The sequence below is a fragment of the Stegostoma tigrinum genome, chromosome 2 (genome assembly GCF_030684315.1).
Source record: "Stegostoma tigrinum isolate sSteTig4 chromosome 2, sSteTig4.hap1, whole genome shotgun sequence".
NCBI classification, from domain to species: Eukaryota; Metazoa; Chordata; class Chondrichthyes; order Orectolobiformes; family Stegostomatidae; genus Stegostoma; species Stegostoma tigrinum.
Genome location: NC_081355.1, coordinates 149,114,174 through 149,141,105, shown reverse-complemented (window position 1 = coordinate 149,141,105; position 26,932 = coordinate 149,114,174). Strand labels below are relative to the sequence as shown.

Sequence of the window (26,932 nt, the reverse complement as noted above, 5' to 3'; positions counted from 1 at the left end):
GGAGTGTGGAAGCTGAGCAGACTTGAGCGAGAAGGGAACAGAAGGCTATAATGATGAGGAAAGATGGGAGGAGTCTCAAAAGAAAAACAAACACCTGAAGAAGGCTCTAGGCCTGAAACGTCAGCCTTCCTGCTCCTGTGATGCTGCTTGGCCTGCTGTGTTCATCCAGCTCTACACCTTGTTATCTCACCATATTTGACTAGTTGGGCAGAATGGCCTGTCTCTGTGCTGTGTACCCTTTCTAACATCTCCTTATGTGACTCTGCGTAAGATGTTGCTTTCCAATGATGACGCATATCACCTTGAGGTATTTTAGGAAGTTGAAGGGTGCTGTATAAATGTGAGATTTTGTTATGATGCCAGTGACCTGGCATGAAGTGTTGCTGTTTTAGTCTGCTCTGCATTTAGCCTTTTCGAGTGAATTCACTGGGGACATGGGAAAATGGACGACAACCCCACCTTTGGAAACTGATGCTGGGGATGGGTGGCTTGGTTCATTTTGTGAGAATGAGTAAGTCTCATTGGCACTTGCAGAAAACCCCAGGGCACCTTGCTCAGACTATCTCATCGCCTCCAGCAACTCCTTCATTGTGTCAGCTTTGGACATGTTCCCCCCACCCCCAGCCATCCCCACCTTCGTTGCCGGCAACCCCCCCCCCCCCCCCCCAAACCCTGCCCACGGGATTAATGCACACCAGCAGCTCGGTCTGCTGCAGATTGGCAAAAAGACAAGCCCACTAACCTACTCAGGGACTTGCCAGGTCTGCCGCAGCGAGCACAAATCTCATAGCTGGCTTTACACAAGATGCTTTCCTTTCCAGTGGGATAGAAGGTCGGGGGCTGGTGGGGGGGGGGTGGGAGTTGAGTTGACCTTTCACGTCTTAGTCCAAGATTTTGTGATAGTAAAGAGGAAATCTTCCAGACTTCAACAAAGCAGCCACTGTCAGCTGGAAGCATTTTTGCAGATGGCTCAGATGGAAGGTATGCCCCATGTGCTAGGATTAGCGGATCATAGGTTCAAGCCTGAGTTCAGGTACTGTGTGTGTGTGTGTGTGTGTGTGTGTGTGTGTGGTGGGGTGGCGCGCTGATGATACAGCGCTGTACTCTAAGCCTGTGCCCACTTGTCACACTGGGTTGAACTGTCGGGAGCTCTGGCCTCTCTAAGAGGTTACACCAAGGATTCATTGTGTCCATTTGTCTATAAAATATCTTGTGTTACCACGCCTGATTATACATGTCTTGCCTGATTTAGGTGTGAGGCTGGAACGATGTGATTTCAGGATAATCTTGGCCAGCAAAGTCTAAAGAGTTCACCCTCAGAAAAACTCAATGGTGCCCACAATTTAAAGCTCGGGTACTGGCTGTGATAAAATGGAATCTTGTTTATGTTGGAGGGAATGTGTTTTTATGTCCCCTCCTCCAGGGAGGAGGGTGATAGCTCTTATTTCTGTGAACCACTAGGCTAGTGCGTTTCTATAAAGAAGGAACAGAACGTCAAGTCTTTTTGTCTGGTGCTGATCAAGACAGAATTTCAAGAACACCAAATCTTCAATGGGAGCAACAATTTGCAGCACATCAACCAATTCCAGAGAAGGATTGCTCAACAATTGAGGGGAGGTGACAGCCTAGTGGTATTATTGCTGGACTGTTAATCCAGAGACCGAGATAATGATCTGGGTTCGAATCCCAGCATGACAAATGATGGAATTTGAACTCTAAGAAAAAAACTGGAATGAAGAGTCTAATGATGACCATGAATCAATTGTTGGAAAAACCCATTTGGGTCACAGATGTCCTTTTAGGGAAGGAAATTGCCATCCTTACCTGGTCTGGTCTACACGTGACTCCAGACGCACAGCAATATAGTTGACTCTTAACTGCAATTAGGGATGGACAATAAGCGCTGCCTAGTGAATGAATAGAGGAAGAAAAGAATTGTTGGAGTGCCACAGGGTTGTGCACTGCCTGAAAAAGGTGGTGGAAACAGTCCGAAGGATCGAAACTTGGAAAGGAAGAATTTACAGAGGAACAGAAGAGTGGGACAAGTTAGCAAGCGCTTAACAAGAGCCAGCACATCTCAATGGGTCGAAATGCCTGGTCTGTACAATTCTATTTTTTTTCAGTCACCTTAAAACATTACACAATGGTTTTGCTGTCTACTCTCGGCCATGGGGAATGCAGGTGCTGGTGGAGTTCTGTGACCTACTGTGATGTGAGATTATTCAACTATTTTCACGTAGACGCAGGTAGAGCTGAGCAGTGGACAGGAATGTGTTTGTTGTGGCCCATCCATATGTGAGCATGTACAACCATTTACAGAGACACTGTGAGCTGATTTCTGTCAGGATTCCTATCAGGACATGTCAAAACTTTATCTTGCACCCGGGCAAATACTCAACTTTGTTCCCAAGTCACTGTTATAACCCTTTTCACCCCCAAACTGCCCTGTCCCCATTCAGTGACATCTGCAATGTTGGCATATATTCTGGCTCGACTATTGTGCAGTGATTGGATCAAAATGTTAATTCACTGCTAGCCCAACAACCAGACTATCATTTAACCATGATAGCAAAGTGTGGGGCTGGATGAACACAGCAAGCCCTTCTAACCCTAACCCTAACCCTAACCCTAACCCTAACCCTAACCCTAACCCTAACCCTAACCCTAACCCTAACCCTAACCCTCTCTGATGAAGGGTCTAGGTCCAAAACATCAGCTTTTGTGCTCCTGAGATGCTGCTTGGCCTGCTGTGTTCATCCAGCCTCACACTTTATTATCTTAGATTCTCCAGCATCTGCAGTTCCCATCATCTCTTATAATTTCACCATATTTAAGGGAAGTCTGAACAATGCTTGCTTTTGTGGAGATGTCAAATTTGAGGATTAACGTTTGAAGAAAAAGATAGCCCTTCCATTCCAACGCCCCAAACCCCAAATTCACTCCTGTTGAGGTTCATTGTGTGTTGAGTCCTTTGAGGTGATTTCTTCACCTTCCCTGAATGGGTACAGTTATGTTGCCTGTGAACACAGTCCACATTCAACCAGAAAGGCTGATGCCCATTTTCACCTTCTTTTAGAGATGCTAATGTGGTTTTCTGTTCCAGCGACACCACCTTTATTCCCTTTAACTGCTGAGGAGACCAGCCAGTGCATGTGTGAATGAGGCTTCACAATCCCTGTTTGCTGCAAATATGACGTTCTGTGGTAGTAGGAAATGCAGATGTTGGAGAATCCAAGATAACAAGGTGTGGAGCTGGATGAACACAGTAGGCCAAGCAGCATCTTAGGAGCAGGAAAGCTGACGTTTCGGGCCTAGACCCTTCATCAGAGCAAGACATGGGTCTGCATGGGATGCTGTTTGGAGGCATCCTATGAATCCCAGCTTCTCGTAGAATCAGTCATTTGGCTCATCAAGTCCACACTGACCCTCAGAGCAAGGCACCCAGACCCAACCCACCAATCCCTCTGTAACCCTGTATTTCCCATGGCTAATCCACCCGAACCTGCACATCTTTGGACTGTGGACGGAAACCAGAGCACCCAGAGGAAACCCACACAGACACGGGGAGAATGTGCAAACTCCACACTGACAGTCACCCGAGGGTGCAATTGAACTCAAGTCCCTGGTGCTGTGAGGCTGCAGTGCTAACCACTGAGCCACCGTGCCATCCCAATCTACGGCATTCTGGGTCTGTGGAATTTCTCTTCATCTTGGATTGAAGTCTGCCGTGTCTTAGTCAAAACTATGACCTCTTGTTCTAGATTGTTTCCCCTATGTGGGGCAATCTTCTTATGTCTACTTTGTCAATGCCCTTTAGCACCTTGTATATCTCAATTGGATCTCCTTTCATTCTTCAGACAGTAGACTCCTGAACTGCTCAATCTCTCTTCATAAGACAACTCCCCTCATCTTTGGAATCGATTCAGTGAACCTCCCTTGAACTGCCTCCAATACAACCATATCCTTCCTTAAATAATGAGACAAAAATTGTACACAGTACTTCAGGTGTGGCTGCATTTATGCATTGTACAGTCGCAGCAAGACTTCCCCACTTTTATACTCAATACCTTGAGCAATAAACCTTTGAAGAGCAGGTGTGCATGCTGGAATGGATGGAGATAGAGGAAGCTGATGTGCTGAAAATTTTGTCAAACATTAAGATTGACAAGTCGCCAGGCCCGGACCAGATTTGTCCTTGGCTGCTTTGGGAAGCGAGAAATGCAATTGCTTCGCCACTTGCGAAGATCTTTGCATCCTCGCTCTCCACTGGAGTCGTACCTGAGGACTGGAGAGAGGCAAATGTAATTCCTCTCTTCAAGAAAGGAAATTGGGAAATCCCCGGCAATTATAGACCAGTAAGTCTCACGTCTGTCGTCTGCAAGGTGTTAGAAAGGATTCTGAGGGATAAGATTTATGACCATCTGGAAGAGCATGGTTTGATCAAATACAGTCAACACGGCTTTGTGAGGGGTAGGTCTTGCCTTACAAACCTTATTGAGTTTTTTGAGGATGTGACTAGAAAAGTTGATGAGGGTCGAGCTGTGGATGTGGTGTATATGGACTTCAGTAAGGCATTTGATAAGGTTCCCCATGGTAGGCTCATTCAGAGGTCAGGGGGAATGGGATACAGGGGAACTTAGCTGCTTGGATACAGAATTGGCTGGCCAACAGAAGACAGCGAGTGGTAGTAGAAGGAAAATATTCTGCCTGGAAGTCAGTGGTGAGTGGAGTTCCACAGGGCTCTGTCCTTGGGCCTCTACTGTTTGTAATTTTTATTAATGACTTGGATGAGGGGATTGAAGGATGGGTCAGCAAATTTGCAGACGACACAAAGGTTGGAGGTGTCGTTGACAGTGTAGAGGGCTGTTGTAGGCTGCAGCGGGACATTGACAGGATGCAGACTTGGGCTGAGAGGTGGCAGATGGAGTTCAACCTGGATAAATGCGAGGTGATGCATTTTGGAAGGTCGAATTTGAAAGCTGAGTACAGGATTAAGGATAGGATTCTTGGCAGCGTGGAGGAACAGAGGGATCTTGGTGTGCAGATACATAGATCCCTTAAAATGGCCACCCAAGTGGCCAGGGTTGTTAAGAAAGCATATGGTGTTTTGGCTTTCATTAACAGGGGGATTGAGTTTAAGAGTCGTGAGATCTTGTTGCAGCTCTATAAAACTTTGGTTAGACCGCACTTGGAATACTGCGTCCAGTTCTGGGCGCCCTATTATAGGAAAGATGTGGATGCTTTGGAGAGGGTTCAGAGGAGGTTTACCAGGATGCTGCCTGGACTGGAGGGCTTATCTTATGAAGAGAGGTTGACTGAGCTCGGTCTCTTTTCATTGGAGAAAAGGAGGAGGAGAGGGGACCTAATTGAGGTATACAAGATAATGAGAGGCATAGATAGAGTTGATAGCCAGAGACTATTTCCCAGGGCAGAAATGGCTAGCACGAGGGGTCATAGTTTTAAGCTGGTTGGTGGAAAGTATAGAGGGGATGTCAGAGGCAGGTTCTTTACGCAGAGAGTTGTGAGAGCATGGAATGCGTTGCCAGCAGCAGTTGTGGAAGCAAGGTCATTGGGGTCATTTAAGAGACTGCTGGACATGTATATGGTCACAGAAATTTGAGGGTGCACACATGAGGATCAATGGTCGGCACAACATTGTGGGCTGAAGGGCCTGTTCTGTGCTGTACTGTTCTATGTTCTATGTTCTAAATGCCAAAATTCCTTTTGCCCTCCTTTTATTCTATTTTGTGGCTTCAAAATCACAGCGATCAGAAGCTGCATGACCAGCCAAATGTGTGTTGCAATATTAAAGCTTCAACATTGAGGGTGTCTGCAGTCATTCAGCTAAAACAAGGCTACAGTCGAACTCACACTCTCTCTCAGGTGAAATGGCGCCAGCTTTGCGACAATGCACGTATGAGGTCGAAGGGTCACACCAATGTTGCGCGCGGTCCCTTTCAGCCTTGGACAGTGGCCAGGGAGAAGGATGGAGGTGGTGGTTACAAAATGCAGCTTACTACAGGAGCACTTAATGTTTAGTTGTCTGGCCGTGCAGTGCTGGGAGTCGGATAAGAAGTGTTATGTTTGTGTAGCCAGTGGAGGATTCGGGAGAGGATGGGCATTGTCCATAGACATGCCAAAACTAATGCCATGTTTTGGGTAATGCCAAAGTGGGTGCATGCAGCTAGAAAGTAGAGTTGGGAAGGGGATGAGGTTGGAGACAGATGTAAGGAACTGATCAGATATTGCCTTACCCATGATTGATTGTAAAATTTAAGGAGATCTGGTGCACGCCTGATACGCAGCAGGAATGTGAACATTTTGGGAAGTGTCTACGACAGCAGGAACAAGGGGAGGATGGCACGATGGCTCACTGCAGCCTTACAGCGCCAGGGACCGGGGTTCCAGCCTCGGGCGACTGTGCAAGCTCAACACAGACATTCTCCCCGTGTCTGCGTGGGCTTCCTCCGGGCGCTCCGGTTTCCTCCCACAGTCCAAAGATGTGCAGGTTAGGGTGGATTGGCCATGCTAAATTGCCCCATAGCGTCCAGGGATGTGTAGGCTAGATGGATTAGCCATAGGAAATGGGTGGGGATAAGGCAGAGGTATCGTTCTGGGTGGGATGCTCCTCAGAGGATAAGTGTGGAATCTTAGAATCCGTACAATGTGGAAATGAGGAAGTCCTCATCACCCTTCAGTGCATCCCACCCAGACCCATCCAGCTATAACTCACCTAATCTACACAATCCCTGTGCACTACAGGCAATTTAACATAGCCAACCCACCTAACCTGCCCATCCTGGGACTATGGGAGGAAACCCACGCTAACACGGGGAAATTTGTGCAAACTCCCCACAGACGGTCACCCGAGGGTGGAATCGAACCCAGGTCCCTGGCACTCTGAGGCAGTGGTGCTAACCAGGTAGGGATGGCAGTTTCCTTCCCGAGAGGACTTTAGTTGAGTTTTTCCTGACAGTTGACATTGGATTTGTGGCCATTATTAGATCACTAATTCCAGATATTTGATTGAATTCAAATCTGCCATTGCGGGGTTTGAACCTGGGTCCAGAATGTTGTCTGGGTCTCTGGATTAACAGTCTAGCGATAATACCACGAGGCCATTGTTTCCCCTATGGGCTGTGATCCTTCCTGCCCTAGCCACGCTGTAGAGCACGCTGAGCTGTCGCTGTGTTCCCGGGATGTAGTAGTAAGGCAGTATGAGCTTCTGTAATTGAAGCAGAAAGTGCTGGGAATACTCAGTAGGTCTGGCAATATCTGTGGAGGCACAAAATCAGAGCTGGTATTCCACATCCTTGCATCTGAACTCACTTGAACTCTCAAAAAGGCTGTGCCTGCTCAATGGAAGTTTATTCGTGTGCATGAAGCTGTACAAAACAGAAGGGAACATTTGTATACAGCAGCCACAGTTCAGAAGGCTAACAGCAGGGTAAGAGGAGGAAGGAGAGAATGTGAGCTTTCAGCTTTTGAACCTTGGATCCGTGTCACAGGCTGTCTGTTTAGCAGTCCCCATGAAATCCTGCTGCTGTTGGACACAGTTGATCGATTAGGGCCTGTCTCCTGAAGCTGAGAACTCAACCTCATTTGTATGTAATAATGTTGGAGAGCAGGGACAGCATTTCAATGACCGCCAGGAGTGAGAGGTCAGTGAAGCAAATGCATTGTTTAAAGTGTCACATTCCGTTCTCCACTCCACCCCCCCCCCCCCCCCCCACCCCCAACCCCATCAGATTCCATGTTTTTTGTGCTTAACTAGGGAGTTTTTGACATTTGGTCAGGGTACTGAGGCCAGGATGGGTGTCGTTCCCAGTTAATCAATAGATACGTGGCTGGTTCGGCTACTGAGCCGGGATTGAACCTGTCCTGTTGGGGCAGCTAGGCATGGGCGGTTCCCAATCCCAAATCACTTTACTCCAGCCGGAAGGATTGTGGGGAAGTCCTGCCAGAGGTTGCTGCTGGCTGGTATTCCAAGCAGCTTGGAATTCTGGAATTTGCAGGAGAGGCTGGGGAATGCTTCACTCTGGGCAAGGGGACCTTGGGACCCGGTAAGGGCACATTCAGCTTTTGGCTTTCACTGTGCCGTTTACGTCTTTGGCAACTTTATTCTTCTTTGTTTTTACGAAGCCAGCATGTTATTGCCTATCCCTAATTGCCATTAAATCAATTGCTAGACCATTTCAGAGAGCAGTTAAGAGCCATGAGTATGGAGTTACATGTAGGCCAGATTTCCTTCCCTAAAGGACATTAGTGAACCAGATGGGTTTTTCCCAACTATTTCCAGACCCTGAAGGGGCTTGTGATAACCTTTTGAGCACTCTGCCTGTGTCAAAAACAATGGTTCCCCATGGAAACAGGCAATCCATGATTGCAAAAGGGCGGTGGCATGAGGAGAACCCAGCAGAGAGCCATGGGAATCAGCTGGTAGAAGTGGACTGAGAGCGTTCCTCTACAGAGGGCTGAACAGCCACTTTTTCTGGGGACTTACACCACCAGGCCTAGCTAAGGCAGGGTAATGAGTACTGACCCCACCAAGAATGCTGATGTGGAAGAGTTTGTTCATGACTATGTTCATTTGGATCGTGTGGAAGGCGGCTCACTGCCGTTTTCACAAGGGAAATTAGAGGTTGCATTAAATGCTGCACAAGCTAGCAATGCAAACATCCCACCTTTTGAAACAAAAAACCTATCCATATGCAGCCGGTGAAGAAGGTAAATGAAATGTTGACCTTCACAGCGAGAGGATTCGAGTACAGGAACAGGGATACCTTGCTGCAATTGTACAGGACCTTGGTGAGACCACACTAGAATATTACGCGCTCCAATTTCCTCCCACAGTCCAAAGATGTGCAGGTTGGCCATGCCACAGTGTCCAGAGTTGCACTGGCTAGGCTGATAAGCCATGGGAAATGCAGGGTTACAGGGTAGGGGGGTGGGTCTGTGTGGGATGCTCTTCAGGGGGTCAGTGTGGACTTGATCTGGAAGCAGGCCATTCAGCCCACGGTAGGGATTCTATGATTCTATTACGTGCAGTTTTAGACTCCTTATCTGGGGAATGATATTCTGGCTATGGAGGTAGTGCAACAAAGGATTAATAAACTATTTCCTGGGATTGAGGGGCTGACACATGCACACCTGCCACAGAGTGGGGTGAGGTCAGAACATTGAATGTTGTCAGGAAGAAGGTGTAAGATATAGTTTTTGGGGCAAAAGTTTCAAAGAGTATAGGGGATAAAGCAGGAAGTGAACGATAAGCTATGATCATATTGAATGTTGGAGCAGGTTCACAGGGCCGAATGGCCTGCTCCTTCTATTTCCTACCTTTTTGGAGAGTACTCCCGGAACTGAGCAGAAACAATGACAGATGCCTGTCAAATAATGAGCAGGAAAAACCAGTTGCTTTTGAGAGGGGACAGAGGATTGTCAGGAAAAGGCGAGCAGAGGCCTGTGTGCTTGGTAGAGGGGCAGAAATAAACAGTCTAAGTGGCAAACGCTGATATTTTTGTGCCACATCGTGAGTGCTGCACTGTGCCTCGTGGAGGATACTTGAATGTGGTATTACTCTTCAAAACCACTTGCACATACCAGCTGATGCAACGTTGCACCTGCTGTTGAGTTTGGGTTTAGTTTAATAGTGCAAACCAGAAACTGTGCAGAAAAACTGGCCCGGACTTCTGCTTGAGCGCACAGCTCACGGAGAACTCGGGTTGTTTTTTATTCTTGCATGCTGCAGCTCGGAATGAAAATTGCTAGAACAGTGTAAGGGCAGCTGAGTATCTTCACAAGTAATCTATCTCCTTTCAGTTGTTAACACCCACGTGTCTCTGAATCACAAGTTCAAGTCCCGGTTCAGTGCAAAAAGCAAGAGCATCTCTTCAGTGCAGTTGGTGCTGTATGGTTAGGGCCGTGGAGTAAAATCTGGGCCCTGATATTTTGATTTCCAGGCATCTGTTGACCTCCTATTTAACCCTCCAGCTCATTTTCTTCAGATGTCCTGAATTGTGAAAAGAAATCCATATTTGGGCCAAACGTTTTTTTTGTAAGTTAAGCAAAACATTGTTTTCTTTATTCATTCATGGGATTTGGGCATCGCTGGCTAGGCAGCATTTATTGCCCATCCCTAATTGCCCAGAGGGCAGTTAAGAATGAACCACATTGCTGTGGGTCTGGAGTCACATGTAGGCCTGACCAGGTAAGGATGGCAGTTTCCTTCCCTGAAGGACATTAGTGAGCCAGATGGGATTCTCCTGCCACTTGACGACGGTTTCGCAGTCATCCTTAGAGTCTTAATTCCACATTATTGTTGAATTCAAGTTCCACCACTCGCTGTGGCAGGGTTTGAACCTGGGTCTTTTGAATTAACAGTCTAGCGATAATACAACTAGGCCATCATCATTGGCTTTGTAATCTTTGCCTTTAGTTTTAAAAGCCCAATTGCAAAGCTGAAATTGCAGTCAGATATGTTTCAGAGCCACTGCTCAATCAGACCAGTGCATACAACTTCATAGTCTGCAACCAGCCCTGCTTCTTTAAACCTTACCCTAAGCAACATATAGACAAGCATAATCTACTTCAGCGTAACTCCTGCTTATAATTATGGTAAATTAGCACGCACTAATTTACCTACAATGATGTGCTATTTCGATCCACTCAAGTGAACTTGGCTGACAGAAGCAATTACACTTTGCATGGAGTGATAAATAGGTTCAATTTAAAAAAGAGAAACTAACCACGCTTTGGAGCAAATGCTGGAAATCTGAACCAAATACAGAAAATACTGGAGAAATTCAGCTTGTCTTGCACCATCTGTGTTTCTGAACAAGAGTCGTTATCAGATTGAAAATGCTAACTCTGTTTTTCATTCCACAGAAAGCTGCTGGACATGCTGAGTTTGTCCCATACTGAAAAATGCACGGCATGGAGCAAACAATAAGAGAGGAAATGTGAGAGATGTTGGAAATCTGCTCATGTGAATCAAAAATGCAGCAACTTCTGTGGAGGGAAAGAAGCAGAGTCAGTGCTTCCATTCCACAGTCTTTTCCAGTTCTTATCCATTGTGTGTGTGCATGTCCACATCCAGTGAGGTGTGTGGGTGTCTCTATCTTGTGCTGTCACGCTCACTCTATCTCTTAGTCATTCACTGCTGTCTCACTCATGCACACCATCACACAGGAGAGAGTCGATTTAGGAAGACCAAGTCACGACAGGCTTGAGTAATGAGCTGAAATACTCTGTTATACCTTTTGTAGTGCTCCAGCCCGGTTTCTAGCGAAAGTCGTTGGGAGTCCCAATGTCAAGGTAACGATGAAAGGTGGGACTGGGGAACTTGGTGTAGCCTGTTGGCCAATGATTGCAATTGCTCCCAGTGCTAGTCGTCATTGGATGAGCAGCCTGTCAATCAGGATGGTCTCAGTGACAGATTGTCACTTTGATCAGCATCCAAAGGAGCCAGACTGCTCAACCCTGATCCAAGCCCTGGTGATTATTATGGTGTGTATCCCCCAAACCTTGGAGGTACCATCTCTCCTTGTCTTTGTTGTGGGGCTCCCATTGGCCGTAAAGGGCTTTGAGACATTTTGAACAATGTTTCTTTTTTCCTTAACCAATGGGATAGAAGCACTGAAAAATAAACAGGAGGGGGAGTAGGGTGAACTAGAATCACATTCAAGATGAAAGAGCAATAAAGAGAGCGAGCAAACTTAAAGATGGAACCAGTGAGTAGCCGCAGCATTGTTCAGAACTGCCACCTGGAAGACCCCACTCCTACCCCATGCCCCTTCCCTGTGCCTCTGCAAAAATACCTGTCCAGGTGTCAATCTAACATCCACTTCAAAGATCTCACATGAATCTGCCCCCCCCCCGCCACCCCGCACTCTCGGACAGTGCACCCCAAACCCTCACCACCCGAGAGACCCTGCCTTCCCCCACACTCTCGGACAGTACTCTCCAGACCCTAACACACACTGCATTTGATTTTATTTAAAGGAGCGCGAGAAGAGCGACAGAAAGGAAGTGTGGGAGAACTTCTTGTTTTGAAAAAAAAAATGTGCAAGTTTAAAATTTCTTGAGAGTTTGTGGTCTGCAGGAATAAGATTTTTCTGGTTACATTCCTGAGCTGTACCTGCGTTGGAAGTGGCATTTTGAGAACGTGAGACTTGACATTAAGATTGTGCCCACGCAGTTAGATGCCAGCCTTAACTTTTGCAAGCGACTTTAGTCGATAATTAATGAGCCAGGGCAGCAATTTCTCAAACGCTGGTGACAACAATGACACTGAGCTCTGGTTTTTGCCAGACTAGTAGCAGTTATCAGTGAGAAAATCATGGCGATTGACAAATCATTTTGTCTGTCTTCCATAACGATATTACTGGTCTATTTATTCCCCTCATGATGGCAGATGCATTAAACTTTGGTGAATTGTACAATCTTTTTCTATCGAGTGAGGGAGCACAAGTGTTTCTGTTTTTGCGCATACCAAATAGATGGTGATGAGTAAATTAACCTTTATTAATAAATTGTTTCACTAGTTTGTTCCCAGAGCTGTGGCTACATAATTATTGTGTTACAATATTGTCGAGCACCTTCCATTTATCATCTCATATTTCAAGGTGAAGTTCAATGCTCCATCTCTTAACTCTTCTGGATCGATGGCATTATGCACCTTCCCCCTCACCTTGAGGCTTCTTTTATGAAATAGCAAATTTCATGGTTAGTTCCTGTGAGCAGGGACCAGCAACTTTGCAAATTTTACCCCTCAGTGCGGAACTTTATCTTTGCTTCCAGGCTTTCTCTTTCTTGTCTCTTTTCGTCCCGTCTTTTTGTGTCTCGCTCATCCTCTCGTTCGCTCTTTCTCTCGCATGAACTTGGTCGAATGTTCTGCCGCTCTTTCTCTGCCTCTGTCCCCTCCATACTGTCATACAGCGCGGAAACAGACTTTTCGCTCCTCCCACTGACCAAGTTCCCAAACTAAGCTAGTCCCATCAGTCTGCACTTGAGCCATATTCCTCCAAACATTTCATGTACTTATCCAAATGTCTTTTAAATGTTGTAACTGTACCCACATCCACCACTTCCTCTGGAAGTTCATTCCACACATGATCCACTCTCTGTGCTTAAAAAATGCCCCCACCCCGGTCTTGAAATGCCTCACCGTAAGGAAAAGACACCTACCTCCAACTCTATCTATACCCCCCCCCTTGATTTTATAAACCTCAAAGGTCACCCCTCAGCCTGCTACACTCCAGTGAAGAAAGCCCCAGCCTATCCATCCTCTCCTTCTAGCTCCATCCTCCCATACCTGGCAATATCCTGGTGAGTCCACATTGCTCGCTCTCCCTCTCTCGTCTGTTTCCCTCTGTCCCCTTTTGTTCCATCTCTGTCCCCCATCTCATCTCCTTGCCCCCCCTCCCCCGTCTCGCTGTGCCCAGCCCTCTCTTCCCCCTCCCATTTTTCCATCCTCTAGCTCCCCTCTATCTCTGCTCCTTCCTACTTCTTTGTCTTCCTGTACCCCCACAATGTTACAGACCTCTGTTTCCTTTGTCGCAGAAGACAAACATGTATGCCCTGTCCTGTTTCTCACATTGACTGCGGCTTCGAACTGAAAGGCCCACTGCTGCTTTAAGGGGTAACCAGTAAATTTGCTCAGGTTTCCAAACTGGGCGCTGAAGGGTTGGTTTGGTCATGATTGTCATTTCCTTGCCTGAGAGCCACCGACTCAGCACTGCACCAGTGGAACCCTCCCTGTGTCGCAGCTTCGGTTGTTTTAATCTGTGATTATATCATTTGCTGTACTTCCAACGAGAGAATTTTCCATTCAAAGCTTTGTCCTCCCTCTGGGTAGCTAACACTGCCAAAAGCTGCTTCTAAAAGAGGCCCCATTGGAAAGGCTTCGAAACAAGGAAGTTTTTATTCGAGTTGACTGGTTGTGTGAGTTTTCCCATGTTGACAAGACCAGAGTTTGAGGCCAGCAAATGAACATCTCATCTGAAAGCTACGTGAAAGACTTTACCTTTTGAGAGCTGACCTGTGTGCTTCGGCACAGATTCCCGGGAAATTAATGGATCAATTTCTTCTTATTTGTGAGTGTAGGCATCGCTGGCTGGGTCTAGGTATTGCTCATCCCTAATCACGCAATCAATGTGGGCCTGGAATGACACGTAGGCCAGACTAGGTAAGAACAGCATATCCTCCCTACTGAAGGGCATTAGTGAACCAGATGGGTTTCCTAATGATTCTTAATTCCATATTGTTATTGACTTCAAATTCCACGATCTGCCATGGTGGGATTCGAACCTTGTTCTCCAGAACGTAGCCTGGGTCTTTAGGTTAATGGTTGACCGATAATGGCGTGAGGCCATGGCCTCCCTCTGGATCCTTTTCTTCCATCCAGCCCTGCTACATGCTAGTTCTCCAGGGAGAGAGCCATCTTGTGCTGTGCTCCCTGTTGCTTCCTTGCCTGTGACTCCATGCCTCAGGACTGAGAGGGTGAGGGGTTTGAGGCTTGCTGCAGTGCACTACTGAGGGAGTCTGCCTCCAGTTGTGGGGGACGCGGGTTGGGTTACTGTGGTGTGTGAGCCAAAGGGATTGCTGCCTTAAAGACCCGGGAGTTAGCCATCACAAGAAGCTTGGAAGGGCGAGGTAGAAATGCATGTCTTCCCTTCTCTTTCCTGTTCCCCTTCCGTTCCCTTGGGCTCACTTCCTTCCTCCTTTCTGTCCCTACATTACCCCTTGGCACCTGAAAAGATGCCAGGGCAGCAGGAGCCTATCCAGGCTGGATTTAATGTAACTTCAGCTGCTGAAGAAGAGCTTAGCGTTCCTTGTAAAAGTGAGAGAAAGCCATTTAGTCATCTTTACAAGGTGTCAGTTTATGTGAAGTTTACACGTCCTACAGAGTCTGTGACCTTTGGTGGGAAAAGTTTGTCTTACTGCCTTGTAAACTGGTTTTTTTGAAAAGGAAGAGGATAGGCATGAGCTTGTGTCCCTCAGGCGATTTTGTCATATTTTCTCCCCCCTTACGGTCACTGGGAGCTCAGAGCTGACTTGTAATAGTCAGCGGAACAGAGGCTGGATTTTATCAGCATTTGTACACCAGACCTACTGAATTCAAAACTTCTCTGGAGGGATTCACACCGATTTTAGTAACAGCACTGTTCTGGTAAAGCCAGAGACTCTGAGAATTGAGCCATAGTGACTTATAGCTCATGTGGAGGCTGGAAAGCTGTATTTAGCACTGTGTTGGGCTCCTAAAGGGAAAGTTAGGTTGTTCTCCTTAAACGCGCTCAGCTTGTCTTGCATTTTCATTCAGGTCTGATGGTGGCAGCTATGATTTAATTCCCACACCAATGTCCAATCCAGAGCTGATATGTACCTAGCCCACAGCAAACAGTGAGAAACAAGTAGGTAGTATGCTGGCTCAGTGATTAGCACTGCAGCCTCACAGCACCAGGGACCCAGGTTCAATTCCACCATCAGGCCACTGTCTGTGTGGAGTTTGCACGTTCTCCCTGTGTCTGCGTGAGTTTCCTCCGGGTGCTCCGGTTTCCTCCCACAGTCCAAAGATGTGCAGGCAAGTTGGATTGGCCATGCTAAATTGCCCGTAGTGTTCAGGGAAGTGTAGATTAGGTGGGTTATTGGGGGATGTGTCTGGGTGGGATGCTCTGAGGGTCAGTGTGGACTTGTTGGACCGAAGGTCCTGTTTCCACTCTGTAGGGGTTCTATAAAAATAAGAAAGGCCTGGGAAGGCAGTTGGAGCATGGGAGATACAGGAGTACTGTGGTTATATTCCTGGGTTAATAATCCACAAAGGGGATTGGTTGGGTGGCTGGTTTGTAAAGCCGTGTGATGCCAACAGTGAGTGGGTTCAATTCCTGCACCAGCTGGGGTTACCATGAAGGACTGTCCTTCTGAACATCCCCCCCTTGCCCTCTCTCTCTAATGAGAGTGCAGGGCCTCTGAGACTTTTGCAAGTAATCTACAGTTCAACTTGCATTATGGGAGTGGAGGAACTCATCTGGGATGAAAATGGTGACAGAAAGGATGGTTGTAAATGTTGGTTACACCATTATTGTGCAGGAAGCTCAGGAATTGCTTGGTCCAAAACTGACCCTGTGGCAAGATCCCTTCAACTGTTAGCCCTCATTTATCAGGACAACGAAAACTGTACCAGCTTAAAGGTTTCACCTTTCAAATATTGCATTATTCCACCCAAATGTGTCTTGTATAAGTAACACTGTTCCACCTTTTTGCTTCTTTTTTCCCCCCTTTATTTGTTTGTGTTATTTGTATAACTTGAGGAATGTCATGCTGCGTCAAACAAATGTTGCATATGCCAGAAAATAAAGCAAATGGTGACAGTGACACTACAGTATTACGCTTTAAAAATTCATCCCATCTTTCGGAGACGGAGAGCTTTCCTTACCCACACTGAGCTCGGTGTGATTTCAGACCCAAGGCAATGCGGTTCCGTCTAAACTGCGCGACGCAATGGCCCCGACAAACCAGCCTGTTGTTTTCAAGGAGGTGGCTCAACATCACCTTCCCAAAGGTGGGCATTAAGTGCCCAGATCCCACGAGACCAAAAATGCCCAACTGCTGTGAAAGATGATGACATAGAGATAACAGTGCTGCAGATAAACCAGAGCTTCAGGGGCAGGTGCTTCAAATCCTCTCACCTCAAATAGACTAGGGTCACATAGCGGTTAGCATTGGTGCCTCACAGCTCCAGGGACTGGGCTCAGGCCACTGTCTGTGTGGAGTTTGCACATTCTACCTGCCTCCCCTCCCAGATGCTCCAGTTTCCTCCCGCAGTTCAAAGATGTGCTAGTTAGTTCTATTGGCTGGGCTGAATTGCCCATTGGATGTGCAGGCTGGGTAGATTAGGGAAGTGCAGGGTTACAGGATAGGATGGGGGGAGGGTTGCATAGACTGGGTGGGATGCTCTTCAGAGGGTGGCACGGTGGCTCAGTGATTAGCACTGCTGCCTCACAGCACGAGGGACCTGGGTACATTTGCAGCCTCGGGTAATTATCTGTCTGTGTTCCCACATTCTCCGTGTCTTTGTGGGTTTCACCTGGTTGCTCTGTTTTCTTCCGAAAGTCCAAACATGCAGGTTAGTTGGGTTGGCCATGGGAAATGCCCTACTAAGATAACAAGGGTGTAGAGCTGGATGAACACAGCAGGCTAAGGAGCATCAGAGGAGCAGGAAAGCTGACTTTTCTGAAGAAGGGTCCAGACCCAAAATGTCAGCTTTCCTGTTCATCTGATTCCTCTGATGCTGCTTGGCCTGCTGACTTCATCTAGCTCTGCATCTTCTTATCTCAGATTCTCTAGCATTGGCAGTGTCCCCTATCTCCTAATGTACTAATCCTTCAGAGAAGGAAACTGCCATCCTTACCTGGTCTGGCCTGCATGTGACTCCAGGCCCAGAGCAATGTGGTTGACTCTGAAATGCCCTCTGGGCAATTAGGGATGGGCAATAAATGCTGCTTAGCCAGCAACACCCTCATCCCATAAATAAATAAAGAAAAATGCAAGGTTACAGGAATAGGTAAGGGAATTGGGTCTGAGTGGGATACTCTTTGGAGGGTCAGTGTGGACTCGCTGGCCCGAATTGCCTCTTTCCACACTGTAAGGATTGTATGATGCTGTGAATCTCACAAGAGGCTAGTATCCCATTACCACGTCCCCCTTTATTTAAACGTGGAGTGTCCTTGACACTGAACCAGCTGAGTGAACAGAACCTCTGACACTCCTGTTTCTATCTGTCAGCCAGGGCTCCGTGATTGGCTCAGACCAACAGCCCCAATGAGGAAACTCCTATTCAATGAGGTCCACCTATTGACATTATGACAATTACAACACACACATCAAAAATAATGTTGCAAAATATACCAAAAACTTGATGCGAGGCTAAAGGACCTTAGGGCAGGCCAACCAAATTATTTCTTTGAAATATTTATCTCACAAATGGGAGTGTTACCGGTAAGACCAGCATTTACTGTCCACCTCAACTTGCCCTTGAACTGAGTTGCTTGCTAGAGCCATGTGGTTGGACAGTTCAAAGGCTGTGGGCCTGGAGTCACATGTAGGCCAGACCTGGTAAGGAAGGCAGTTTCCTTCCCTGAAGGACATTAGTGAACCAACTGAGTGTTCAAGGGCCAGATTTTAATTCCATTTTTTTAAAGTCAGATTCAAATTTCAACATCTGCCTCGGCAGGATTTGAACTCACATCGCCAGAGCATCAATCTGAGCTTCTTGTTACTAGTCTGGTGACATTAACACTACACCAAACGCAGTGTTGTGGTGCCTGTCCCCACCAACCTATGCATGGGATAGTTTACAGCCACCATCTTGTCTTTCCCTGAATGAGCCGCTGGGCTAATTTAGTTTACAATTATGTGATCGAGTCTCATAAAGAAAAGACTGAAACAGCTTCTCCTTCAATTGCTCCCACTTCCTACAGACAAAGGGGGTGGCCATGGGTACCTGCATGGGCCTAAGCTATGGCTGCCTCTTTGTAGGTTACGCGGAACTGTCCCTCTTCCATACCTACACTGGCCCTACCCCTCCATCTCTTCCTCCGTTATATCGATGACTGTATCGGCGCTGTCTCGTGCTCCCATGAGGAGCTCAAAGTTCATCCACTTCGCTAACACCTTCCACCCCAACCTTGAGTTCATCTGGACCATCTCTGATATCTGTCTCTCCTTCCTGGACCTCTCTGTCTCCAACTCTGGCATCCACCTGGAAACTGATTCAGAGATAATGGGAACGGCAGATGCTGGAGAATCTGAGATAACAAGGTGTAGAGCTGGATGAACACGGCGGGCTAAGCAGCCTCAGAGGAGCAGGAAAGCTGACATTTCGGGCCGAGACCCTTTTCCAGAATAGGGGAGGGGAAGGGAGTTCTGAAATAAATAGGGAGAGTGTAGGAGGCGGAAAGAAGATGGATAGAGGAGAAGATAGGTGGAATGGGGACAGACCGGTCCAAGAGGCAGGGATAGAGCCGGTAAAGTTGAGTGTAGGTGGGGAGTTAGGGAGGAGATAGGCCAGTCCAGGGAGGACAGACAGGTCAAGGAGGTGGGATGAGGTTAGTAGGTAGGAGATAGGGGTGGGGCTTGAGGTGGGAGGAAGGACAGGTTAGGGAGGCAGGGATGAGCTGGGCTGGTTTTGGGATGCGGTGGAGGGGAGGGGAGATTTTGAAGCTTGTGAAGTCCACATTGATACCATTGGCTGCAGGGTTCCCAAGTGGAATATAAGTTGCTGTTCCTGCAACCTTCGGGTGGCATCATTGTGGCACTGCAGGAGGCCCAGGATGGACATGTCGTCTGTGGAATGGGAGGGGGAGTTGAAATGGTTCGCGACTGGGAGGGGGAGTTGTTTATTGCGAACCGAGCGGAGGTGTTCTGCAAAGCGGTCCCCAAGCCTCCGCTTGGTTTCTCCAATGTAGCGGAAGCCACACCGGGTACAGTGGATACAGTATACCACATTGGCAGATGTGCAGGTGAACCTCTGCTTAATATGGAAAGTCATCTTGGGGCCTGGGATAGGGGTGAGGGAGGAGGTGTGGGGGCAAGTGTAGCATTTCCTGCGGTTGCAGGGGAAGGTGCCGGGTGTGGTCAGGTTGGAGGGCAGTGTGGAGCGAACAAGGGAGTCACGGAGAGAGTGGTCTCTCCGGAAAGCAGACAGGGGAGGGGATGGAAAAATATCTTGGGTGGTGGGGTCGGATTGCAGATGGCGGAAGTGTCGGAGGATGATGCATTGTATCCGGAGGTTGGTGGGGTGGTGTGTGAGGACGAGAGGGATCCTGTTTTGTTTTGTTTTGGCGGGGAGTGGGTGTGAGGGATGAGTTGCAGGAGACACAGTTGAGGGCGTTTATCTATTTCAAGCCTACTGACTCCCACAACAACCTCGACTACACCTCCTCACCCACCTTTATAAGCTCCGAAGCCCGAAACTGCCCAGGTCCTAATGGCATTATCAGAAGGGCTGGAGCTCAATGCAGTGCCCAACATGAACCCTTTCAGTACCACCACTGCATGAAGCATCGAAGAGGAGAAAAGATGCAAACTGAAGGGCTTTACAAAAGGAGTGTAATGCATTGCCTGCAGCGACAGACTGGCCTCACTTTTTAATGTGAGAATGGGTATCAGGAGGCAGCTGTGAAACTGCAGCTCTTGATAGAAAAAGCCACCACCACCAGATCTGCCTCGAGCCTGCGTGTCAGGAGCATCTGAATGCAGGGCCTGGATTACAATACAGTAATCAGGCCAGAAACCATGAGTAATCGCTCAACAGGAGAGCAAGGAAATAGGGTGATGTTGGGAGTTTACTGTTAAAAGAAAGATTGTATTTATAAGTGAATCAGTAGCTAGGTGTTTATATCAGACCTCGTGTGTCCTTTGTTCCTTCCTAATGGGATTATTCTACCTCTGTACGTTACATCCAGATGATGTTTAACGTAGCTGTGGACATAGCCCTGTTTTGTACTCTCGATAAAAGTATGATTAAAAGCCAGTGCATCCACTGATTTTAATTACCTCGATGTGAAGCCCTCAATGGTTTTGCAGTTCTTCCCCATGTTTGGATAGATAAAATGCAGTGATCTGACCCAGTGTGTTGAGATGAGCTCAATAAATCATCGGTAAGGAGCTGGGCTGAAGCTGCTGAACCAGCAGGAGATCGCAGGCACCCCCAATGCTTTCTCCAGATCCGTCATGCAAAACAAATAAAGTGAAAGCTGCGAGCAGCTCTGGGAAGGTGTTTCCGATATTCTCTCGTTAATGAGAAGAGCTGCACAGACATTGCAAGTCGCCGTTGGTGGAATTGTGCCTGAATCAAAACGCACTCAGGCAGGAAGATGAGAGGGTTTCTTCTGACAGGAAACCTCAATAACTCCACATCATTGCGACAACAAGACCTCCGACAGCAGCTTCCACACTCCGACCTCCAGCACTGAGAAAGACAAGGGCAGCAAATACATGGGAACACCACCTCCTCCAAGTTCCTCTCCAAGCCCCTCACCACCCTGACTTGCAAATTATTCGCTGTTCCTTCACTGTCGCTGGGTCAAAATCCTGGAATTCCCTCCCTAATAGCATTGTGAGTCACCCTAAAGCGCATGGACTGCAGGGGTTCAAGGAGGCAGCTCACCACCATCTCCTCCATTTGTTGCAAAGTGGTAATGATATTGTAATCCAGAGCCCTGGGCTAACATTCTAGGGAAGTCAGTTCAAACCTGATCACAGCAGCTGGTGAAATTTTAGTATTTAAAAAGTAACCTATGAGGAAAAAGTCCTCATAGGTTAATACTGGCCATCTAGGAGGCCAGTATTAACTGTTGGTGATTTCGGTTGACTGTTGTAAAAAGCCACCTGGTTCACTGCAATCCTTTAGGGAGGGAAATCTGCCACCCTGACCCAGTCTGGTCTAGAGGTGACTCCAGACCCACAACAATGTGGATACCCACATAACCTCTGGCGAAATTAGGGATGACCGACCAAATGCCCAACACATCCAGTGAAGAATTTTTTTACAAAAATCTGTCTTCAGATTTGGGTTTGCTGGTGCTGTTCTTTTCCGGTTTTAAAGGCCACAATAAATTGAACCAAAGTTGAGACCTGATGATAAGTGCACTCCTTGCTCTAACCAGCTGCTTCCACAACATCGCGACTGGGAGGGGGAGTTGTTTATTGCGAACCGAGCGGAGGTGTTCTGCAAAGCGGTCCCCAAGCCTCCGCTTGGTTTCTCCAATGTAGCGGAAGCCACACCGGGTACAGTGGATACAGTATACCACATTGGCAGATGTGCAGGTGAACCTCTGCTTAATATGGAAAGTCATCTTGGGGCCTGGGATAGGGGTGAGGGAGGAGGTGTGGGGGCAAGTGTAGCATTTCCTGCGGTTGCAGGGGAAGGTGCCGGGTGTGGTCAGGTTGGAGGGCAGTGTGGAGCGAACAAGGGAGTCACGGAGAGAGCTGCTTCCTGGCAAAGTTAAGGGAGTGAGTAAGAGAGATGGTGCGAGTATTCCACTGCTTCGATGTGCGAGTTCGTTCCTCAAACAGAGGCCTATGCAGAAGGAGCGATTTTTGTTGGCAATTCTAATGGGTCGCTGGTCAGCAAAGAATGGTACTAGGCTATTGAGTTCTGGCCAGGAATGTGCTACCAGTTACTGTTAATGAACTGATGCTTGTTGTCCACCAATGCACTCCCAGCTGGATGGAGTTAACAAGGTCAATGGAGCTCAGAGGGTTTTCGGCTCACAGAATTGAATCATAGAGTGGTTATAGCAGAGAAAGAGGCCGTTTGGCCCCTCAGTGCAACTCTGCAGGAGAAATGCTGATGCAGAGAGGCAGAAGTTAAGGATATAAAGGAGAAGGGAACCGAGGTACCTTAGTGTTTTAGATGGTGTAGGCTCCTAGATGGCCAGTATTAACCAGTCGAGTTGAATGGCTGGCTTCGGGGCTGCAGATCACCAAGTTGGTTTACGGTACAGAAGAGGCCATTGAGCCTATTGTGTCCCTACTGGCTCGCTGAGCCAGTGTTTTACTCACTGTCATATTCCCGCCTCCTCAGAGTTGCCTGGCTTCTCATTTCAATCATCACCCAATAGCCTCCTGAATTGGACCTGCTCCTGTACCACACTTTCAGGCCCTCTGTTTTGTACCCTAAATATTCACTAGGTGTCAAAAAAGTCTCCTTGCTTCACCTTTGCTTCTAATAAAATCTTTCCTGGAGTGTGTTGCTCAGATCTGGCGGTAGTGCTCTAGCTGAGCCTGTACATTGCTTAATGCAGTCTATTAGTGTTACAAAATACAATGTAATTCCATGCATTGCTGAAGCAATGATAACCCGAGCTGTGTTGAATGATTAACAGTGTCACAGGAAAAACATGTTAAAGGTGCGTTGCCATAAAAGTGACACAGCCAAGAGGGTGTTCCCCATGTATTCTCATGATTTTTTTTTAAAGTGAATGTGTACAACAGAGCAATTTATGGCCATTTAAAACAGAGGTGGAGGGTGTGGAGGGTTTTTTTTCAGAGAATCTGATGGTTCCACAACTCAATTTTTTTAATGGCCAGACCTCTTAAACATCACCCCTCCATGCACCCCACCAATCCACCTGCATTGGCTTAATCTAGTGGAGGGGACATGCTGTTCTGTCTTACAGCACGCAACTGGAAATCCGAAATCCTAATCTAAGAAGCCAGTTGTGACATTTTTCCTGATTGGTTTGATGGCATTTACAATAGCTGCACAATTAACAGCAAACTTTAGAGTATGTTTCCCAATTCAGCATTATGTAGAAAAGAACAGAAACCTCAATATAGCTGTTCACTTTGGGATCAGACTGCCAAGAGAGAGTTAACATTTCAGGTGAAAGGTCACCAAGCTGAAACATGCACACTATTTCTCTCTCTCTCTCTCTCTCTCTCTCTCTCTGTGGCCCCCCGCTCCCCTCTGCTCCCATCATCTTCCGCCCTTCTCTCTGCTCAACCTCCCCCACCCTTCTCTCTGCTCCTCCCTTCTGCCTGCATGCCCACGCTTCCCTTGTTCTGTCTCTCTCTCCCTCATTTTCTCTCTCTGTGTCTCTCGCTCTGCACCCCCACCCCTTCCTTGCTCTGTCTCTCGATGGCCTCCTGCTGTACTGTACTAACAGTGTGCCCTCCTTACTGTTAGCCTACCTTTTGTCATGTTGACCGTTTGTCCCTGCCTCTGCTTTGTCCCGCAGGGCCCGGCCATGGTGAGGCAGAGACCAGAGAGTGCGCTTACTACAACGCTAACTGGGAGCTGGAGAAAACCAACCAGAGCGGAGTGGAACAGTGCGAGGGGGAGAAGGATAAACGTCACCACTGCTATGCCTCCTGGCGCAACAACTCCGGCTCCATTGAGCTGGTCAAGAAAGGATGCTGGCTCGATGACTTTAACTGTTATGACAGGTAACCACGGGGCACGGGGTCGGAGGCTGAGAGAACCTGGGTATAAGCAACAAGAGGCTGCATTTATGTAGCACCTCCAGTGTCATTTGCAGGCGGCACCAACCAGTAGTGGACAGTGAAGGAGGTCACCTCAGAGTACAACAGGACTTTGATCAGACGGGCCGAGGAATGGCAGAGGAATTTAATGCAGTACCTCAAGTTTATCTGAATTTTGGAAAGGGAAACCAGCGCAGGACTTACACACTTAATGGTAACATCCTGGTGAGTGTTGCTGAGCCAAGAGACCTTGGGGTGCAGGTCCATAGTTCATTGAAAGCGGAGGCGCAGGGAGACAGGATAGTGAAAGAAGTGTTTGGTATGTTTGTTTTTATTGGTCAGTGCATTGAGTGGAGCTGGCAGGTCAAACTTGAACAGAGTCAGAAAAGCTTTATAAGGATGTTGCCAGGGTTGGAAAGTTTAAGTACGGAAAGACACTGGGGCTATTTTGCCTGGAGCATTGGAGGCTGAGAGGTGAACTTATTGAGGTTTATAATATCGTGAGGAACATGGATGGGATGAAATAGACAAGATCTTTTTTCCCCAGGGTGGGGGAGTCCTAAACTAGAGGACTTAGGTTTAAGGTGAGAGGGAAAAGGTTTAAAAGGGACCCGAGGGGCAACTTTTTCACGCAGAGGGTGGTGCGTATATGAAATGAGCTGCCAGAGTAAGTGGTGGAGGCTGGTACAGTTACAGCATTTCAAAGGCATGTGGATGGGTAGGTGAGTAGAAAGGGTTTAGAGGGATATGGGCCGAATGATGGCAAATGGGACTGAGTCGTTTGAGATGTCTGGTCAGCATGGATGAGTTGGAGCGAGGGGTCTGTTTCTGTGCTGTATGACTCTAGTGAAACAGCCTGCAGTTCGATAAGCCCCATCAGGGGATCTTGAGGCAAGTGACCCATGGTCAATGTTAAGGAGTGTCTTAAAGGAGGAGAGGTGGTAGAATGCACCCCAGTGCGACCCCTGGCCATCGACAGTGGAGCAATGATAACTGTGACTGCTGAAGGACAAGAGGATACAGATATCATGGAGGGCTGTGGGACTGGAAGGGATGAGGCCATGGAGGGACGTCAAAATGAGGATGACCCTTCTAAAAGCACGATGTGGCTTGCCGGTTCACTTAGGCTTGTCCTAATTTTTGGTGAACCTGTTGGTAGAGTATATTTACTGCCGATGGCACTGTGGATCATTGGATTAATGTGAATGTGTTTGGCCTTGCCATCTGACACCTTTCCCATTCCATAACCGGGTCCTGATCCTGTGAAGTACATTTCCAGCTGACTGCTGTGGGAGTTTTTTCTGGGGGGGGGGGGAAACGCTCGGTGTTGGGGGCGGTAAGCATGTCATTTCAGGTTTCTGTGGACACTTGAGGCAGCCTAGAATTAGGTGAGTGCTCAACAGATTTTTTGTCTCAAAAGAGGGAAAAACTGCCTTTTGTGTGAACATTGCAGAGTTGACATTTAATACTGGAGGTAATAATTGGGGCGGCACGGTGGCTCAGTGGTTAGCACTGCAGCCTCACAGCGCCAGGGACCCGGGTTCGATTCCAGCCTCGGGCGACTGTCTGTGTGGAGTTTGCACGTTCTCCCTGTGTCTGCGTGGGTTTCCGCCCACAGCTCAAAGATAGCTTTGAAGACAATGCAGAAGAGGTTTACCAGAATGCTGCCTGCATTAGAGGGTATGAGCTATAAGGAGAGGCTAGAAAAATTGAGTCTGTTTTCGCTTGAGCAGAGGCTGAGGGGAGATTTGATAGAAGTCTATAAAATCAGGAGAAGCATGCATAGGGTTGACAACCAGAATCTTTTTCCCAGAGTCAAAATGTCTAGTACTAGATGGGACATGCATTTAAGTTGAGAGGGGGAAAGTTCAAAGTAGATGTGACGGGGGGCAGGTTTTTTTCACATAGTGGTCGAAGTCTGGAATCTCCTGCCAGGGAGGCAGACACGAATGGGGCACATTTAAGGGGCTTTTAGTTAAGTACACATATATGCAAGGGGTGGAGGGACATGGATCAAGGGCAGGAAGAAGGGATTAGTTTCATTTGTCATCATGGTCAGCACAATATTGTGGGCTGAAGGGCCCATTCCTGTACTGTACAGTTCTTTGCCCTATATACAGGCAAGGTGAACTGGCCGTGCTAAATTGCCCATAGTGTGCAGGGATGTACAGGTGAGGTGAACTGGCCGTGCTAAATTGCCCATAGTGTGCAGGGATGTACAGGCGAGGTGAACTGGCCGTGCTAAATTGCCCATAGTGTGCAGGGATGTACAGGCGAGGTGAACTGGCCGTGCTAAATTGCCCATAGTGTGCAGGGATGTACAGGCGAGGTGAACTGGCCGTGCTAAATTGCCCATAGTGTGCAGGGATGTACAGGCTAGGTGAAATGCAGGGCCAGTGGGAATGCAGGGTTTTAGGGGGTGGGTCAGATGCTCCGAGCTGTAGGGATTCCACACCCAGTGGCCAGGTGGATTAGCAGATTGAATCAATTGCCAGAGTGAGCTGTGCTTCACACAGCCTGGTATCTATACACTTGGCACCCCCTGTCGTGGGAGAGACAGGGGGCTGGGTTGCCACTCGGAATGTTCCAGAAAGACCTTGCCCTCTCCTTGAAGGCTCAGGTGGTGAAGATGCAGCGAACCATCCCATCCTGTCCTCCAGACGGGGTGACAAATAGATCGAGCAGTTCTATTCTCTTTCAAACAAAAACAAATGGTGGTTCCTGTTTAAAGCAGCCATGTTTCCCGAACCCAAGGTAGGGTGCCTGAGGTGGGAATAGAAACAGCTTTGTGAGCTGTGGGTACGGGTGCAGGGCTGGCGAGGTGGAGCTAATTACCCAGCTTCAAAATCAACTTATAAAAAAAGCACTCAGGAATTGGAATGTATATTGAACGTGCTGCTCAAGGAAATGCTGGAGGCTGATATGATTACATTTAAAGGACATTTGG

The 26,932-nt window shown here is 47.7% G+C and overlaps 1 protein-coding gene across 7 annotated transcripts in view; it reads left to right on the top strand.

Annotated features, from left to right (window-relative positions):
- Window positions 1-26,932, top strand: part of LOC125448270 (activin receptor type-2B-like) — a 183,822-nt gene that overhangs the window by 114,303 nt on the left and 42,587 nt on the right. For 6 of the 7 annotated variants that reach the window (XM_048523481.2, XM_059640093.1, XM_048523445.2 and 3 more), the window contains exon 2: window positions 23,742-23,949. In XM_048523481.2, coding sequence (XP_048379438.1) covers window positions 23,751-23,949 — 199 coding nt within the window. In that variant the 5' untranslated portion in view covers window positions 23,742-23,750. Of the gene's footprint in view, window positions 1-23,630; window positions 23,950-26,932 lie in introns of those variants that run through there. The other variant, XM_048523461.2, reaches the window with a different exon arrangement.